The 20,701-nt window shown below is 47.8% G+C and overlaps 1 protein-coding gene across 1 annotated transcript; it reads left to right on the top strand.

The window, feature by feature from the left end:
* Positions 1–4,039: 4,039 nt before the first annotated feature.
* LOC104469337 (integumentary mucin C.1-like) lies at positions 4,040–4,329 on the top strand (the record flags this gene model as incomplete). The annotated part of the gene is made up of 1 exon (XM_010083806.1): positions 4,040–4,329. A coding segment is annotated over one exon (290 nt), but the record flags the coding sequence as incomplete, so codon positions are not given.
* Positions 4,330–20,701: the final 16,372 nt, after the last annotated feature.

Below are 20,701 nucleotides of genomic sequence, written 5' to 3'. Positions count from 1 at the left end.
AAAGAGAAGATGAAACACAGCAGAAAGAAGATGAGGAAAGCCCAGAGGCAGCGTTTGCAAGTTCCCTTTGCTGTGGAAATGAAATGCTGGTCTTGAGGACAGCCCCAGATGAGACAGCGGGGTGGGCAATCTTTGTAAACCTGAGCTTTGGGTCATGCCAAAGGCTCTGGGAAGTACCTTCTCTTCCTGCTATCAATGAAGCCCCTTTGTAAGTTTATAGAAAATTCTGGAAAAACAACATAAAACTGCAAACAGCAGCTTGGCTGGGAGCCTCTCCTTGGGCACCCTCAGCAGGCTGGAGGTGAAAACATGCAGAAAAACACTCACTGCTGAAATCATGCATCCCCTTCGTCTGCAGGTAGACCTCAAAGTGCTTCTGCTGGAAGAACTCTGTCTTCAGAAGGAATATCTCATTTTATTGCCGAGCAGATCTGAAGCTAAACCAGAACGGCATGTTCATTTAAAAATTCCTAGCAAGGCACGGCACGCTGCGGTGGTTTCAGAAATGGATGTGATGGTTCCTTCGAGAGCTTGCCTTTGAACTGGGCAGACCCCAAACCAACGGAGAGTGTGGGCGGAGGCTGGCTGCTCCGTCCCGCACCCCTGCGTGGGTCCCTAACAAAGCTGTGCATGATCCAGCCATGGGTGCCGCCAGACCCTGTGTCGTGGGGAGGTTTCTCCCATTCCCAGTGACCTGACGCAATGCGAACATGATCACGCTGAGAAAAGGATCTGCCAACAAACCTCAGTGATGGTCTCCTCCAGGAAAGCAAGAGCCTTGCAAACACCCCAGCTCTGGGCAGGAGGTTGCCCCACCATTGCCTTTGAGCACAGTGGTACCCACCAGCCACTTTATAGATGCAAATGAAGGGTTTTTGCAACTTAACAAGCTCCCCATGAACATTTTGCATACGTGGTTACTGGAGGGTTCTGGAAAAGTCAGATTCCCGTGGTACAAAAGGCACATCCACGTCTTGTTGGGTGTGTGTGGCATTTCCCAGGATAGAAGCTTTTGTTATTGATGCTCTCTGCCTAGCTCAGGATACAAAATAATGTCAAAGCATCAATATTTTCCACAGAAAAAAAACCATTTTTACAAAATAAAATTCTTGACCTGGTCCTGATGCACAGAAGCAGCTCTTTTCTAACATTCAGCTCCGTTTGATGTCACTGGTGTGAAAGCCAGAAGACCGAGTCTCCTGATTATCTTGGGATGGCAGAAATACAAAAGAACAAAACTGAGCCCAGCCCTATTTTTAAAGGGCAATGTTGCAAAATATTCATGAGCAATATTGTTCAGATCTTCTTGTACCCTTCCTTGGCTGCTGTTCAGTTTCTTTCCCAAAAAACTCCTCCCCAGTTACAAGCAGCTTGCCAAATTTCAATGCAACTAAATTTTTTTCAGGGTTCATGCTAAAGTTGGCAACAGAGGCTGCTACAGTAACCTGGGCTCCTCCTCCCCACACGGGCTGCCTGGGACCCAACCTGCCTTTCTTGTGCCTCCAAATAATTTCAGGGGAAAAAAAAACAAGTGCCAGTTTGATATTCCAGGACCTTGCATTGGCACCAGCAAGGACATGGGCAGCAAACCAGCCTGCGGATGCGAAAAGGCGGAGGAGTTGGGAGCAAAACGAGGCTCTTAGCAGACAGCCACAGTGCCCTGGGTGCTTCCAGGTAAACTTTTCAATGCCAGGACCATTATCCCTTGCTCTGCCCAGCTTTGCTGCCTTTGTTTTTAATGACCAAGCTGCAGCTTCTCCTTCCCTGAACCTGCTAATACCAAGCATCGCCGGAGGGGAAGGTTTATTAGTTTATCTGTTTATTAGTGACAAGCCATGTGTGCAGCCTCTTTGCCGACCTCTCGTCCTTTCAAGCAGGTGACACCCCCAGTTTCCTGTTCCCTCCCAGGAGCCATGAATCCCATGCCCGCGGCAGGCGATGCTGTGCCGCGCGATGCAGGAGCACGGGTCTCGCTATGGCTTCATGGTGCAGGGAGTTATAGCACTGGCCTTTGCCTTCCTTCTCAACTATATTATCTGAGTAACCTTTACAAAAAAAGACATTTAAAGTGCAATAAAGCAGCGTGTGCACCCAGTGTTCCTCATTCAACCATCCCGCTGCTGCCCCTCCCAGAGCACCGCAAACAGGGAAAGATCATCAGCTGCACAGAAAGGACCCCCAAGGTCTCGGTTTGCATTCAAAAGAGTACATCCTTAGCTCAAACACAGGCTTATCAAACAAGGGGTAATGTGAGCCTAGCAGCCAGAGAGCTGTCAATATTACTTGACTTCTGGGTTGATTCAAAAATTTCAAATTATAGTCATCACAGACAATCTTTAATTTAAACCAGGGAGCACTTTCTGCACACTGACTTGTAATTTCTTCTGAAATAGGAAATACTGATAAATATAGAATACAACCTGAGCACCCACAGACAGAGGTTATCACCAGCTTTGGTTATCCTCGCCGTTGGGAACGTGCTGGTGCGAAGGAGGCTGGTCCAGAGTGGTGCAGGGGCACGCCCTGCAGAAACGCGGGGTCTGGGCAGGACCGGGAGCCAGCTGGGCAGGTCTGGGTTTCTCTATGGGGTAAGAGCCTGTAAAGGGCAGTCACTGTGTGCTTTCTGGGGTGCATGACTTTTCTGCGTGGTGCCTTCCTTCCATCACCTTAACACAGCGTTTCAGAAGCCCAGGCTCTCTGGTGCTCCAGCTTCATGCGAACACGAGCAGGAGTCCCGGGGTCACAGCAGCCACAGGTAGACCTGAGCCGCGCTGCTGCCCGTGGGTCAGGGTAAGGCAGCAACAACAGAGGACCTGAGCATTTTTTTGTCACAAAGATCAACCTCAGTTTATCTTATTGTGTCACCAGGATGTGATATAATCCCAGATGTGGGACCGTCCCAGATGTGATATAATCCCAGGCGGGGGTTCATCCCAGATGTGGGTTCATCCCAGATGTGATATAATCCCAGGTGTGGGTTCATCCCAGGCAGCAGCTTCAGCCCTGGAGCATGCCACCGGTCACAACAATTCCCAGTGTACCCATTCAAGGCTACTGGTGCTGATGGGATTCATATGATCACTAATTCACTGTGTGATATTTTGATCATCAGCATTTTAAAACACATCTGTGTGTTCCCTGATGTTCCAGGTCTGCTCTCTTCCCAGCCATATTAAGCACAGACCTCAGGAACTTCATCCCCCCCAGGAGCTGTGTTCCCCAACCATGGCAGCACCCGATGTGGCAATGGCAGAGCTGGGGACACCCCGACCCGGCCGTGCCCTCTGCTCTCAGAGCGACATAAAGCACCACAACCACTCTCCCACAAAGCAGAGCCCACAACCTCCTTTTTGTTGCCATTATTTTCAGCTTACCCTTTTCAGGAGCCCCCAAGCACTCCTTCCTTACTCTCCTGTAATTCTTTCTCCATCGCCGGTAATGGGTGTTGGGACTCTTTCTGTAAACTCTGTGGCAGAATGTTTAAGATAATTCCTCCCTCTCTCCAACCTGCACTAAAGGTCTGGGAAGTCAAGTGTTTTCAGCTGGAAGAATAACACCCAGCTGCTGCACAGCACTTCCAGGAGCAGCCCCTGCAAGGGAGAGAGTGTTTTATTTATCTGCAAAATCCAAAACCTTCCAGGTTTGCAGCTGGCATCCTGGCTTCCTGAAAGAAATAATCACTTTACATTTTTTCTACGGGTGGTTATAAATATTTGAACACATGACAGATAATGCTATAAAGTTATCTACTGCTCAAAAACAAAAATAGAAAAAAAAAAAAAACTCTGTCCTGGCGAAAACTTAAGGTCTGCACAACTGTACTTTATAAAATGCAACTGTGTGGAAGGAAAATCTTGGTTCAATGTCTTAACACCACAGCAGGGTTCTGCTTCTAAAATGTACAAAGATTTGGCAGGTAAATAGTATATTCAATTATCAAGTCATAAATAATAAGGTAAGTTACTTTTGTCCTATGAACCACTCCTATTTAATATAGAAAAAACGAATTTTACCTTCACTTTATTGCCCTCTGGTGTAGAAGTCGGGGCACGCACCTCCACTGCCACCACCACTGTCACCGCTGTCACCACCACCAGCGCCACCACCACCAGCGCCACCACCACTGCCACCACTGTCACCACCGTCACCACTACCACTACCACTGTCACCACCACCGGTGCCACCACCACTGCCGCCACCGCCACCACTGTCACCACCACCAGCACCACCACCACTGTCACCTCCACCACCACTGCCACCACCACCAGCACCACCACCACTGTCACCACCGCCACCAGCGCCACCACTACTGCCACCTCCACCACCACTGTCACCACCACCAGCGCCACCACCACTGCCACCACCTCCACCACCACCATCACCACCACTGCCACCACCAGCTGGGGGGAAAAACAGGCGCTGGAGGATGCCACGGGAGGCAGATGAATGCCTTCATAGGGCTCTTCTGAAATAAATAAATAATCAGTGTATTTATAAAAGGCAGTTGATTAAAATGCATATTTTCTTCAAATATAATGGAATATCATGATGAAGCTGAAGTTATTAACAGTTTTAAGGAGAGAAAAAGAACTTTAAAATTAAAAATAAAACTGGGTATAAATATTCCAATGAGATTTTTATGGTTAGCTAGACCCTTAGGGGAAAAAGCCCTTCCCACTGATGTTTTTTCACATGAATTGCTAACCGGGTGTTTGATCAGCGGTGGCTCCCCAAGCCCAGGAGCCTGCCAGGTTCTGCTCTTTGGTCATCTCGGGGGGAAACGCAGCCGAGGAACTGAGGACAGCAAACCCTTCATGGCATGACGTAGACTGTGATTAGAACTGACACAGAAATATGGAACACGGATGAAAAGCAAATGTTGTTCCCTATAATTCGATGGGAAGGACTTTTTCAAGTACTGCCGTGCTTTGCTCAGACTAACCTCTTTGTTTTTCCTCAGAAACCCAAAAAGCTGGAGGGACGCACGAAGGAAACTGAGTAAATAAACAAGCAAGCAAACAAACAAACACAAGATGATTAAGTTTTTGTATTCAGATTTTACCAGGAGCAAAACCAAAGGATGTTGGTTATGCACAAGGAGTTCTGTTAAAGACAAGACTATATTTTAAATACCTGGTTTTCAGCAGGGACGCTGAGGTCCAACGCCTCAGCCAGAGGTTTAGCGTGGGCGGCTCAGCTCTGGCAGAGCACTCCAGGTGTGTTTTGATGCACGCAAAGAGCTCATGCTGCAGCTATACATGTACCCATACATACGTTGGAGGGTTGTTGGGAAATGCAACACATTAACAATGTATTAATGCAATAAATGCATTGAGGGATCAACCAGCCCTACAGACACATCGGCTTTACAGACAGGGATGACTCTGCCATCAAGAATCCTGTGTATCTAACTGTATTGTTACTGCAGGACTCTCCTGATCCACACCAACAGGCTGTTTGGCAATCCATTGGGACCGTCCAGCAGCCATGCCCACACGTTCCCGGGTAGATTTGAAGGAGAGGAAGACTACGAGGTCTGACGTGAAGCACACACAGTCACTCCACACATGTGCCTGAATTCCATAACCTGATTTCACCTAAATCACTGACTTCGTCCTTTTGGTAGCTGTTATCCCCAAAACCCTTTTCTCCAGCTGACAGTATGCTCCATATTCTTATTTACTAGTTTCTTTAAGTTAATACAATTAAGCTGGTTTCCCTTTCCCGGAGCCTGCAGACTGATGGAGATGTGCCCTCTGTCTCCGGGTAGATGTCAAGCGACAGAAACCCCACATCACCTTGCTTACGATGACGGTTTGATTTCCTCAGTGTTAAAAATGTTGTTTTCTTTCTGTTTCAAACTAGTTTGGCTGCTGCTCCCAGGCACTGGACCTTGTTGTACTTTTGCTTGATAAACCAAAGAGCCCTTTGCCATCAGAAGTCTTCTCCTCTGCAAGTGATGATGGTGGTGATGAAATAATTCTTTTCACATAGATTGAGCTTGTTTAGTCTTCCAACGTGAGGCGAGTTTGCAGCTTGTTGATACCGTCCCAGAAAGGGGATGCACTTTCCAAAGCGTGCGTGAGAACGGTGACTGCAGTGGCCACACACTAAACCACCTCCAAGGCTGCGATTGGCTTTACCAACCGTTTTTGTGCAATATCTCACCATGCTGGTGTGCACAGGGATTTTTTTGCTTATGTGCATTGGTCATTACACAGAGCAAAGCTGGGGGAGAAGCCTCCAGAGGAGAGGTGTACGGACTGATACGTCGCATCAGATGCCTGCAGCCGTGCCGCCCGCAGTGGCACCTCGAGCAGGACACTCCAGGGACGGCTGACAATTCTGTCTGCATCCGCCCAGGATGTGCCAGCACTGGTCGGGGGGTGATGGACGATTGAGTTCCTGAGCACCGTGCCCCAGCCAGAGGAACCGTCTGCTCCCGCAGAGCCCCGGGGAGCTCTCCTGGCTGCTCCTCTGCAAGCACAGCTGGGCAAGTTCTGAGCTTCCCCCTTCTAAAAATACAAGATGTAGAAATTAACTATCTTCCTTGTGAAGCTCAAAACCCCGAGGGTTATAAAAACCCCTCATGGTCTAACAAACATTACATAATCTGATTTTTTTTTTCTTAATATGTTTAGAAAAATTTCTAAGTGCAGCTTGTAGCCTAGGAAGAGAAATGATCTTAGGGGTGTCAAAGGTATATTGCTAGCAGCTGGTATCAAATTAAGACTGAGATTTGCAAACCTTCCAGCACAGGAGTGGTCCCATGGGGGAAGGCAGCGGCAGGATTGTGCAAGATAATGTGCCAAGGGAAAGTGCTCTCATAAATTGCAGGGGGGTGCGCAGGGCTCTCAGTGTGCTGCTGTGCTCAGCCTTAAAATATATTGGCCTGGGGAGCGCATCCCTAATGGAATTTCACAGCAGCACCGTCAGAGCACTGCAGATGTCGGTTAATACCTAAGAAGGAGAGCAGCAGTGTTGGGAAGCGCTGCCTCCCAGCTCCAGCTGCAGGCTCTGGGGGTTATTTCTGAAGCTGTAGTTTTCCCATCTCCAGGTATTTGCAGCAGCCCCCCAAACGCGTGCGCGCTGCAGTGCGGGGCTGAGCCATGAGCTGTGTGCGCAGCAGTGGCACAGATGACAGGATGTGTATCACTGTGGACTAGCACCCAATAATAAAAAAAAGGCAGCAGTTTGCTCTTTTTATGCATGAATTAAGTGGATACATGCAGACTTTAGCACATCTGCTCTTCACGTATCAGCACAGGAATAGCTTCACAATCCCAAACTTGACAGAAATGACCTGAAAGGAAATACGAAGGATTTGCAAAGCCCAGTAATAAAGAATTGGAAACTAGCAGGGAAGAACAGATGAAGATACCTTTTTTTTTTTAATAATGGGATTATGTTATCTTCTATCCTGAGATATCCAAAACCCAATCCATTTTTTTGTATGGCTTGCCATTCCCATCAGGAGTCACTGAGGCTGGCAGAGATCTTGCGTGGTCTCACAGCACAAGGATCTTTGCTATAGCACGAGGAAAGGGCCGAGACGGCAGAAAAGTCAGTCTTTAAGGCAGAATATGGAGGGATGCTTACACGGTAATGTCGGTGCCATGATAGACTGAAAGGATGCACAGGTGCTGCTTAAATGAAAGGGGACTTCCCATGCCCTTGGGGGAATGGGCTATTCTTAGTCTCTAAATATCAAAGACAGGGTTTGGGTGTTGATCAGGGACTCACACAGGCCACAAGGCGTTGACATAGCAGCTAGCTATTTCCTCCTCCACATCCCTGCAATTAACAGGCAGGGTTTGGGAAACGCTGCCGCAGCCTCCGCACAGCCACCCCGCCGTGCCGAAAGCGCCTCACCAGAAACCTCCGACCAGCCCTGCTGCCTGGCGCAGCACAGCACTGCTCCAGAGCGGCCGTGCGACCCAGCGTGACCGCCTGCTCTGTGCTGCAGTTGCACCCTGTAACTCTACATTAGTTCTTCCTCCTCAGCTCATAGAGGGGACCCTTGAAGCCATCTTGCAGAAGGGGCCCTGCCGAGAGGCTGCTTTTATCCCGGGTTGCATCCTTAGCTTAGAGCACGGGATTTCGGGGGGGGAGGAGTGTGTGCAGCAGCTTGCTGCATCCCACCAGGGCAGCCTGGCGTCCCCACGGGGATGAGGACACAAGGGACAGCCATGTCAGTCCCCAGGCTGAGCCCCCACCTTGCAGCACCAGAGAGTGGTCCCCAGCTTGCTTTTTGAGCCAAAGCTCTCTCTCAGCTCCTTACCGTGTTCTTCCCTTAGCTGAAGGACCCAAAGAGAGGAGCACGGAAGGAGCCTTCTCTGCATCAGCCCCAGGAGCTGCCCTTCCAGGCTGGGGCAGGGGTCTGGTTCAGGAGGCCTCCCGTACTGACTCGGGAAGTGGCCTTGGTGCATCCCAGAGAAGCTTCAGAAGACACGGAGGAAGCAAGAAGAAAACGCAGGGCTTGATCAGCTGTGTGAGATGCTGGGAAACAGTGGGAGGGGGAAAAGCAGGGGGTGATGCCGTTGCTGTGCTGTTTCCCTGGGAAGCTGTTGAGGTGGACAGACCCACCTCTAGGCGTGGTGTGCTCGTAGCCCGTGGCCACTGGGGACCCACCCCACAGCAGCTGGGAGCTGGTGGGGCACCAGGAGCAGGGCCATAGTGCCCTCGGTTCCCCAAGGCACTGGGGGGCAGAGCATGGGGAAAGGGTGCTGGAGCATGGCCCTGCCATCCTCCTTCCCAGGGTCTGGGCTGGGGGCACACATCCTTCTGGGCTGCATCTGGGTGTCAGGGGCGGTGTCGCACTGAAGGGTGCCTGTAAGGTAAAGTAAGGTAATGCCACATCTACCCCACATCCCACCTCCCAACAGCCCATAAAGCCCCGGCATAAACTCCAGCCCCTGCAGAGCAGAGTTGTCCCAAGGACTGTGGGACACGACTGTGGGGAAGCAGGAGTCATGTCCTCCCATGCTCCGTACCATCAAACTTCAGTAGGCATACCCGTGACTCTGGGCTTGTGTCGTTTGTTTTTGCAAAAGGCATTTAGATCTGTAGGCAGAGAAAAAGAGCCCATTCCCTGTCCCATGATGTGCTCTGTGCCTTAATCATCTACTGCCATAATTGCTCAAGAAGATTGTTCCTGATGCATTTATGTACTCCACCTGATTAGCAGTCATATAACAGCAAGTAATTTGCCATAATATTCTGAGAGCGCTTAATTTTCTCTTTGATGAAAGAGTTGTAAAAGTAGACACCTGTACTCAACAGTTCATCTGATTACTTGCTTCATTATTGTCACACTCCCCATTATTATTTGATATTTGCAAACAGCACTATTAGAGTGATCCACTGCCTGGTGCCCACCGAAGGAAACACAGGTGCTTTCATAATAACCACAGAGTAATGTGTTTTCCACAGACCTTCCTCATGCCAAAGTTCTGTTTCAGATGAGATGCATTGATGATCGAATTTCTATGGGAACGGGCTCCTGAGGGACAAAGGAGAAACGAAAGGTGAAAGCACGGAGGTAGGGTAACCTCACTGAGATACACAAGACTTAATGCTCTGATTAATCACTACTGGTCATTACCTAATAGTCTCTATACCACTAATAACTCTTTTCTTCCAGTTCTCATTGAACCCAAACTTGTTTTTCAAGCAGTGAAGCCCAACGGACAGCAGAAGCAGTGTGAGTTCAATGACACACACGTCCACCAACAAGGTACCGTCTGAAATTGGGAATATTTCCATTTCCAGCCTTCCCCAGTCCAGGTCCCCACCTGGAAAATGTTTTTGGTAAGGGGAAAGGTGGGGAAAACAAAGCTACGTTTTCCTTACAAGTCTGAAAAATCTGCTAAGAGGTCAAAACAAGTCATTTGCTGGGTTTGGGTCCAATTAAAGTTCTTGATTTTGGCTGATAAACCTAAGTCTGAGCTGCTCAGAAGAACCACTGAACTTCACTGCACTGGTAGCTGCCCTCAGCTGGGGAGGTTTGTTTCTGTCCTACCAGCTGGCTCAGGGGTGCTGGTGAAAGGAGAACGTTCCTGGGCTGCCCGGTCTGTTATAATTTGCTTAGACACCAACCAATTTACTGTGTCACGCACAATATCATCCAACAAGGGATTTTCTCTCTCCTAACATTGAGTACTTCAGAGCCATTGAGGGATGCAAACTCCCCATGTAGCCAGACATGAGGAACTTGCAAACTGCAATGTGCACATAAGATACAAGTAGTAGGGCTATAGTGCAGGTCTTGAGAAACAGTTTAGATGAGATGATTGCAAATTAGGTGAGATGAATCTGACTCATGGCATGAAAGTCCTTCCCAGGACCAGGAAAAACAGTGCACAGCAAAACCATTTTTGTTATCCCCATTCATGAGAAGTAGAAGTTAAGCTTTGAGAGAAGGTTATTCATACAAGACATCCCCTGCTGTGTACCCTACTCTTTTTTACTTCTTGTCTTGCATATCTCACAATCCTGTTCTTCTGACATGTTTATAGCATCTACCCACTCCTCCAATTCTCAAGTAGCTTACAGGTTCTCAAAAGCCAAACCCAGCGTTTCACTGTGTTGGTGCAGAGCAGAGGTACTAAGGGTGATTTAAATTCTCCTGCAGTACCACTTACAACGACAAGGCCAAGGACTATGCTCACAGGTTGCTCAGAAGCTCCCCATCGAAAATTCCCGAGTACATCTGTATACAAAGCCTCCAGTGTCCCAGCCTCATGCAACTCAAAGATCAAATCCAATTGAGACGCATATATGGGCACAAGTCATTGTGCTAACCTCCGGAGCATCCTTTATATTTCAGTAAAGCACGAGGGCTATGACACTTGACCAGCACAACATCATCCGATATGACTTTTTCTTATTCCCTACCTGGCGCCAGGAATGCTGTGCTGCATAGCTGATGTTTAGCAAGCACAAGCCCACAGCAGAAAAAGCTACGTTTACATTTATATGTAGATATATATATACACATTAAATATATAAGGGAGTGAAGCCACTTGCCAACAGAAGTCACTCCTATTAATGATACCTGTAAAATGCTCAAATTTTGTAACTTGTACACATGCTTATTTCAAAAATCAAATTTGGCTAGGTTTTGGAGGGGTGAAGCCACTAATTTTTTTTTTCAAAGGAAAGGTGTTTCTTTGGTTGCCAACACTGCTATAAATTCCTATCAAATGTGTCGATTACAGTTAGTTACTAATGGCTTGTTCCCTGTGGAGGTTGCTCAGTGCTGGTTGTATCTCCGACTCTGCTCTCTATTTTCATCTCTTTAGCCTTTTGCCATCTCTTATTGACAGAAGAGCACAGAGATTTTTTTAAATGTCTCTGTTCATATTGACTAAAATTTCAAGCTGAGTTATTTCAAAGGCTGGAGCACGTCAGGGAACATATAAAATCCATTCAAATAGCTTGCTTGCTTTTCTGTTAAAGGTATTCTGCAAAAGGGGGAAAAAACTACATTATCAGCATATTCTTCCCCAATGTAGTTGGTTGCAGGCATTTAAGATATGTCTCAAGGGTTTGATATTTGGGTTCTATGGGAAAGTACATAACGCAACCAAAGCACGGGAATACTCACCTGTTAACAGCATGCGTTGATTTAGAGCTTATAAAACTCTGTGAGAACTGTTCCAAACCTATATAATACTACAAAAGATTTTCTTGGCTCTGGTGCCACAACGTCTTTGCATGGAAGGATGTTTTCAGAAGGAATCCCAGAAACCAAAATAGGCCCAATCTAGGATGTTGCCATCACCTGAAGTACAGGGTTTCCCAAACTAATGTCATGAATTCTAAACGTTAAATCTAAATTGAAAATATTTAGAGCATTTTACTTTTAATTCTAAAATATTTATTTCATATATGATATGAGTAGAAATATATGCTCAGCAGTACATTACATGCACACAAAGGTACTAGCACATGTACTGATTATCTATTGCTCCACAAACCTCTAGAGGCCAAGATCAGAAGAAAATCCTCTGACCTGTGGGATTACAGCTTTGTCAAATACATTGGAACAAGGTGATGGACAAGCCACAAGTCCTCCATCTCTAGAAACATTCACTGTGCAAACAGACAAGCCCCGGAGCAACCTGACCTAACTCTGAAGCTCATGCTGCTTTGAGGAACCAGGGACCTTCAGGGATCTCCCCCAGCCAAAAACGACGCAAGGTTCCTGGGGTGGTTGTCCCACCTCCACATGGGATCCAGCTCTTCCATCCGGAAGTTAGAAGGCAGCGGATGACAGGTCCCCAAGCCCAAGGCACCCATGGCAGAGCAGGGGCACACCAACACACCCCCTCACACAGCCTGGCTGGGACCCCCGACCTGCCACATCTCATGAGTAAGCTGCCACATCAAGAGGAGTGACAGCAGAGCTAACATTTACCCTGGCCAAGCAGAGATACGTTCATCAGAGGTGATTCTGCCTTTTATCCCACTGGGATGCTACTAGCAGAGTCCGAGAACCGAACCAGAGCTTCCCAGAGATACCAAACCCTCAGATCTCAGAGGTGCTGTCCCAGGCTTATTACACACCCAAGCAAAGTGTCCTGTTAATTACCAGCAATGGGCATGAGAACTTGTTGGAGAGCTGGGGGGGCAACGAGAAAATTCCTTTTGAGCTAGGACAAAGAAAAGCCATGAGAGAGTTCTTAACTAAAACTTGCTTTTAACTTTATTTGTCATTTGAACTACTCAAGCCACCAAACCCATCAGCCACCTCCAGACAGGATGCCCAGCTCGAGGCGAGCTCTCCTCCACGGTCGGGTTTGCTTCTCTTTCGTTACACACCTGAAATCTGTCAGTGCTTCAAAAAGGGACACCACCATCCACTGGTGTGCACTTCAAGAGGTTCTTTAACAACCATCTGAAAAAATACCAAGTAAAATGTTCCTCAGCTGGGCAGAAAGCCACTGGCAGCTTCAGGAGGAGTTTGGGAAGGTGTTACCAAAGGTCCACCCGGGCCATAGTTCCCCCAATGACTTGGAGCTGCGTTCCCAGCCGCCTCCCACAGATCCGAGTGGTTATCCTTCTGAGCCATCGCTTCATTGTCATTTCTTCCTGAAAAATCCCTTGCTGGCTCTTTCTTACTGTCTTAGTATCCTCTATATACCCACCAACTGATCAGTTAATAATTTTCCCAAGTACCTTCTCACGTACTTAATTTCGGCTTCCAGCTCCATCCCTTCCCAAGGGGATTTGCGGAGGGATGCTCCGTTTGCTGTCCCCAGCACTCTGCCTGTGCTCCCCGCCTCCCTGGGGATCGTCACCGCCGGTTCAGGGCTTTTCTGGGGCCACGCGGGAAGTGTTCTAGGGTGGATTTCATCAGGCTCCTATGGCTCGAAAACATGTAATTCAGCTAAGTATACTTTAATCTTTTCTTTCCCTGTTATCCCCTCATTAAAATTAATTGCAGTAAGTGTCTGGTCACAATTAACCTTTTTCTGAAGGCACTGCACAGCTCAGGCCTCACTCGCTGCTCGGTACCGGGGCTGTACATGCCTTTGTCTTCTTCCTTCTGCTGCATTTACAGACTCATGCCTTTTCGTCTTTCATGTCCTTTGCCTGTTTTATTCCTTCTGCTTTCCAATTTTATCCTTATAGGCAGGAGTTTATTCCTTTATATTCATCCTTAGTCATCTGCCCTTCTGTTTTTATGGAGGATTCTTTTTATTTCTGCACGTCCTCAGAGAGGCGAGCAGCAGCCTGGGGAACGCCTGTCTTCCCTCTGCGATGGGAGGTTGTTGTGGTGCCTTTAAAGCAGCTTCGTTCCCTAACAGCCCATTCTGCTGCAGCTCCTTTTGCCTTTGAATGCACTCCTGGGAGACCCTCGCTGCTGCTTCCCCGAACTTCATTGAAATCTGCTTTTTTGAACTCCGTTATCATTATTCTGTTGCTATCCTCCTTTTCTTTCTGTAGCATAACAAATTCCATCATTTTGTATTGTTTTCTGGTCATTATCACCCAAATCCCTTCCTACCTTCAGTTCCCCCAGCACCTTTTTTTTTCCAGTAAATACCAAATGTAAACCAGCTGTCTGTACCCTCTCATAATGCTTTTCCAACAGGCCTTCAGGTGATTTTTCTTAGCTAAGTCAACACAGGTTTGCAGAGCTGAGCACCCACGTGCAGGGTTCCCTGCCCCGTTGGGACATCGGTGCGGGGGACAGTCAGACCCCATCACCCCGAAGGGCTGCTGGCAACCGGCGATGGAGATGGACCACACGTGTGCTGGTGGGAATGGAGTCAATCCATGGGAATGGAGCCCTTCCCAAATTCAGCCATCCCAACGCCGGAAAAACACGCACAGTCATTTTCACCCATTTTTCATCTCTGTGCGTTCTCCACTATCTCTTTGGCTGGTTCCAGCTCTCCGTGCTCCCGGTAGGGTATTTACTCCACTCTCAAGCTCATCCTTCATCACATTAAACCACGTTCCCCCCTCTCAGAGCCTGCTCCCAGGGTGCAGTTGCAGCTCTGGCAATCAGAGGGAACCTGCAGATGTTGTCAGCACTCGCCCGACAAATTTCCAAGCAGCCTCTCAGTAAGTTAGTCCAGAATTTTTCACCAGCTTTAATTCCCATGTGCCGAGTGTTGCCGGGCTTGGCTCCCAATGGGACAGGATAACACTTCACTGCTGCTTCTGGTTTTGGACGGAGAGAGTTCCTGGCTCAGATGAAATGTTTAGACAATCTTCAGAGGAACCATTCCACGGTTCGGCTGGACAACTCTTGACGTTCAGCTTGTTCTGAAGTTCTCGACTGAAGAAAGAGAAACTTCTCCATGTGCTCAAGCAGGGGTTGGAGCGGGGACTCCGGTGTTGGAAACACTTGCTTCTATAAAACAAAGCACGTGGGGTACCAAGCAGCCCAGTTCTTCCTGCTCAGGGGTGTGTTGATGTAATTAATTAATTGCCTTTGCCTTCCACCTAGTCTCCTTCCTCTGCACGGACACACTGCAAATCAGACTGAAAATTCATAGTTCTGAGTGAGAAGCTTTCATTTCAGTGACAGCTTGTGCCACGCTTTTCCAATGTTGAATATGAAATATCTCCAAACCCATTTTAATGTCACGCTGGGTTTTGATGCACAGTGAACCTGTTCATAAAGCTTCCTGGGGAAACAATTTTGGAGTTATCCTGTCAGTGTTTTACGGGGAAAGTAAGGCACTGGTGACTCCAGAAATGGAAGCTGTGGTTGAGTCCTCACCGTGCTGGGGAAACCAGAGCTCTAAAAAGGCAAGTCATGCACCGCCGCTTCCCCCTCCCACCCATGCCAGTTTGAGACCCTTAGGGAATACAGGAGTCCTGTGGGACGGCATTGCACCAAACACCTCTACCAAGGGACAGGGTCCGTGGCAGCTGCCGATGGCAGCAAGGGGGCAGGAGGCGTTTGCTGCCGATGGCAGCAAGGGTGCAGGAGGCGTTTTGGGGTGGCTGTGTGTTGTGAAGGTCCCACCAGCCCAGCTCGGGGGCACATCCCACCTCCGAAAGCATGATGGACTCTGTTCTCTTCCCACCTCTTGTGCCCAGGAGAGAGCATGTGGGATGCCCAGGGAGGGGTAAAATCCACCAGCCTGGAGTGGAGTATCATCATCCAGGCTGGATGAGGCTTTGGGCAACCTGGGCTAGTGGGAGGTGTCCCTGCCCATGGCAGGGGGGGGAACTCAATGATGTTTGAGGTCCCTTCCAGCCCAAACCATTCTGTGATTCTTTGATTTTGTGATCTCCTGCCATGAGAACAGCCCCTGTGTCCAGGATCATGGTCTCAAGATGTCTTTTCCTTTTGCTCTGGGGGGGATTCATAAAGTTCCCCGCCTGAACACATGCTCAGTGCGGAGGGGACCCCAGAGCCTTATGTGTTTTCAACCACCAAAGGTGCTTTAAGACCTCTCCCTATGGGGTACAAATAAAGTGACATGAGAATAAGACTCATTTTGCTCCTGCATTAATGCTGCTTGATGGAAAACCTTTACAACACCAGCTGGGAACGTCAAACAAATCACAGTGTCCTCATACCGAGTGATGAACTATCTCCAGCACCGAGCCCATCCACCCCCAGCCTTTCCTAATCACCAGTCATCTCCATTCCCTAGAGATCAAGGTGCCTGCCAGGAACAGCGCTTTCTCCTGGGGCTCTGCCGGGTGATGCTGATGGCATCAGTCACATCTCGGTCGCATCAGCCTACCGCAGCTCCTCTGCCCGTGATTGCCCATCTGCTGCCCCACCGGCTCCATCAGCCCCCTGCCGAGCACGCCGGCTGCCCCGATAACCGGCCTCCTCCCTGCCAGAAATCAACCCTGCGCCCTGGAAAACTAATAAATACATAGATTAGATCAGTGTAACAGCAACATTCCTGCCTAGAGCCTCTCCTTAGGGGCCAGTTTTGTTCCTTGTTGAAGAAGGGAAGCTTCTGGTGTCCCAAGGACTCGCAAAGGGGTTCCTGGGCATGCAAGGGTCAAATGTGATTGAATTTTCCATGGATGCTGTGTATTTATTTAGAACAGATTATTTCATATGACTGGTTTTGTCTGAACCATTTCAGCACATCAATGACCCCATTGCGGAGTTCTGCCAGGAGAAACAGTCTCTGAAAAGCCTACTACGGGCAAACATGAAACCAAAACCCACCTCCCACCCCAAACAGAAAAAAAAAAAAAAGACAAAAAAAAAAGAGAATAAAGAAAAAAAAAGGAAAAAAAAAAAAAGAGTCACCCTCTGAGCTGCAGACCATCTTTTCTAGAGAAATTCAATTGTCTGCTCTCAGTCACTTTGGATTTGTATCCAGGAACAGCTGCTGCGTTTCCAGAATGGGAAGTACCTCTGTTTTACCCTCTTCCTTTCGACATGTTTGCACAGCAAAGCTGGCTGATGTGTCACAGCTGGCTGGTATAAATTAGCATTGCCGCAATGTTCGTTAATTTTTTTAAGTTGCATTTGTAAGAATGGTCATTAGCAATTAGAGCAACCAAGTGATCCATTCCAGTTTCACCAGACAGCGCTGAACCCGCCTCTGAAATGAAAACAGGCTCTGTTCTAGATTTTTCTAGTTTATGTGGCTGTTAGTGAAAAATCTATTTTTATTCAAAAGTTAAACCAGAAGATGTTGATGGAACGAGGCAAACCCCTTAATTTTTCACACAGCAATTGCCCAGACAAAGCACTTCCCTGATAAATTCTGACTTGAAAGAATCTATTATACATTGCATGGTTGCTATTTATAGAAAAACAGAACTAATGAGAATAAAATAGGAATACCACCCTCTATTTTTTTCTTTTGCCCAGAATTACTCAATTTGTACCATGTTATTAAGCCTTTGAAAACATGACTCGGTACTAATACCATCCATTATCTCAAGCTAACGTAAAAACCACCGAAATTTGAGGTGCATGAACTTTGCATGTTTGTAAAGCAGGATTTTGCTCCCATGGATGCACAGATTGCAGGGCCAGGAGGGACCATCGGAACCATCTGCTCCATCCTCCTGCAGAACAGGGGCCACGGAGCCTCTTGCCACGATCCCTGCTCCGAACTCCTGGATGAGCTGGCATGCAGATCTTTAAAGCCAACCTCTTCCCATTTTACACTGCTCATGATAATCACCTTCAAAATCCTGCACTAATCTCAAATTTTATCTTTTGGGTTTTTTCCCCTCTGAAGACTAGCCATGCCTGTCAAAAATCAGTTCTGCTTTCAACTAATGAGAAACGAAACTTTTTTTGTAGCAGCATGATGTCTGTGATCACAAAGAAACGAACCACAGACTGCTGGAGAGTCAAGTCCTAGAAAACATGGAGTACTGTTGGAAAGTAAGTTTACTTTGCTGATAATTATTTTTCTTACTTGGGAAAAGCAGGTGAGATGTGCAGCAGACTCCTGGGGCTCCTACTGCTGCGTGTTTATGAGGATGCACCTAAAGAAAAGCTGGCTGTCGCTGGAGGAGTCTTCTCCAGCTCCCAGTCTTCTGCCACTCCCCCAGTTCAGGTTAGATAAATTCCACAACAGCTTTTTCCAACCTATTTCAGACGTGCTTTGCTACCTACAGCAAAAGACAAAGCTCAAAGGTGATGTTAAGGAGGTGCTCCAGCCTTTAGCAGCAGCTCACCTTCAGCAAATACTAACTCGGCAGGGAAAGCTGTGCATGGACAAAACGAGACACAGAAATTTAATTATCTGAGCTGCACAACAAGCCCTTGCTAGAGACGAGAACTTAACCTCAACTCATCAGTCATGGTTCAGTTCCTTGATTTCTAAAAGCCTCCCCCTTTATCATGAAAAATGTGCTTGTTCTTCCTCCCATTTAGCTGTCTTCGAATCTCTTACGGCTTAAAAAAAATGCTGCCATTGTCTGCAGTTTTGTTAATAAAGAAAATAAACATTTCAGCACTTCCGAAAAATTAATGCCAGAGGATGTCTCATCGTGTGAAAACAAACCTATTTCCTTTAGTAATTTTATTTATCTTTTGTTAAACTGGATCGTGTATCATTACCACCGTGAACAAACAGAGGCAGAAGGACGAAAACCCAAGGTGGGTTCCTAAGGCGAGATGCCCGTTTTACCGATAGTGGCAACATCATCTAAACCCAGCACTACAACTTTCTCTTCCCCCGAACCCTCTTGTCCAGAGTTTCCTTCAGAATTTCCTGTGGCAAAAGGAAAAGAGAAGTTAACTGAAGCGTACTCATGTGAGTCAACTTGTGCTGGAAAGTCATACCCAAAGGAGAAAACATAATGGTGTAGAGCTATCTTTGTAGAACAAAACTGCTAACAACAAAATAATCACTATTTGCATAGCTCTGAGGAGCAGGGAGGGTTGTTGCTACTCTCATTAATATCCTGCTAACACAACTGCCTGTTTCGCCATGTGGAAAACACCGCTAAAACCCCAGAAGAAACCCAAGTCAGGCGGTGACCCAACGTGGGGAAAACAGCGATCGAGTGCTGAGAGTGGATGGGCATGCACCATCCGACCCAGGGCTCTCACGGGCATCCAGCAGCACACCGCGCCCTCAGCAGCCCTGGGATCCAGCATGAGTATACACAGCACCCATACTGCACCCGTGCCACATCCCCACCGCATCCATACTGCATCCATACGACATCCATACTGCATTCCCACCGCATCCATACCTCATCCATACTGCACCCGTACCACATCCCCACCACATCCATACCTCATTCATACTGCATCTGTACCGCATCTATACTGCACCTGTGCCACATCCATACCACATCTGCACTGCATCTGTACCACATCTATACTACATCCATACTGCATCCGTACCGCATCCATACTGCATCTGCACCGCATCAGATCCGCACCATCACCGGCGCGGGGTGTGGGGACAGCCAGCTGCTCCTCTCCCCATGCCTGGGACCACCATCACTGCAGGGGGCTAGGGGCGGGGAGCAGCCTTGCACCTCTTGCTGCACCACAAAATCTGCTCCTATTTTTGTTTTTAACAAGTTGCTCTCACTCCCCTAAGCCAACAGACAGCCCCAGCTGTTTACCTGCAAAACCTCATTATGTCTACTCAGAAACTAGCCAAATTCTGCCTTCATAATTTCTCTCCACCCTGGGGAAAAAAAAAAAAAACCCACAACAAACCAACAAAAAAACAAAACACACAAAAAAAAAGTTGTCTGAAATCTGATCAAAATGGAAGCTTTTTCTCTTTAACTTTTTGCAAAATATTTCCTCTCTCCCCCCACCCGGCAGCTGCACCTGTGTCCCAGGGTGTGCCAGCTTCCACCAGGACCAAGAGAAAAGCTGTGCTGTAAACACGCCGCCATCCAGCGAGGAACGGGCAGCACACGAACTATGCCAACGTGCTTGGTCCATATTGCACCACTGCCAGTGTCTCCAAATGGCTTCTGTGCAGAACACTTCAGAACACTCTAAAGCCTTGGCTCGTCTCGTTTTCACCCCGTGCCCCTAGAAACTTCTCCTGAAATATTGCCTGAGGGAAGCGTACAGAAGAGCAAAGCAGCGCATGTCTCCAGTTCTGGAGACGAGACGCAGAAAACAGTTCCAAGGGTCTTCTCAGAGACCCTCCTGCTCCCGCAGGGACGCTGCAGAAGACACTGAAGCTGACACATGATTGGCATAAAAATGGAAAAACAAAATCAAATAAAAATCAGTTGTGTAGCACATTATGGGATGGAGGCTGTGCGAACGAGACAGAGCACTTCTCCCCAACAAGGAGGTGCTGGGCTGGGCTGAGCGCGGCTGGCATGGCTGGCAGAGCGCTCCGTGTCACACCAGAAGGCTGGGCACTAACGAGGCCAACACAGAATCTATTCAACTCAACAAACCGTAAATAAGCTGAAATGCTGTGGCCAGGAGCAAAGTTTGTGTGTTTGCTCCCTGTTTCCTTCAGTGCCTGTAAAGCGGAGAACAAGCCCGAGGAACTGGAACTCACGTCAGCGGGGATGATGCAACGTCCCTGGTGGGATGAAGATGCAGATGGGGACATCGGCACTGTCCTTCAGCCTGCCAAAGGGGCAAGGATGGCCAATTATCTTCCCATTCCTTCACAGACAAAAAATATTTCAAAGATGTATGGAGTCTGAGCAATTGTAAAGCCCAAGTAAGTAAAAATCAGTGTTAGGATGGTCAATGAAATAATTTACATATATACAATGCATATATTTATATATATATATA

Source organism: Pterocles gutturalis, unplaced genomic scaffold (genome assembly GCF_000699245.1).
Source record: "Pterocles gutturalis isolate BGI_N339 unplaced genomic scaffold, ASM69924v1 scaffold9900, whole genome shotgun sequence".
NCBI classification, from domain to species: Eukaryota; Metazoa; Chordata; class Aves; order Pterocliformes; family Pteroclidae; genus Pterocles; species Pterocles gutturalis.
This window is presented reverse-complemented; position numbering and strand designations above follow the sequence as displayed.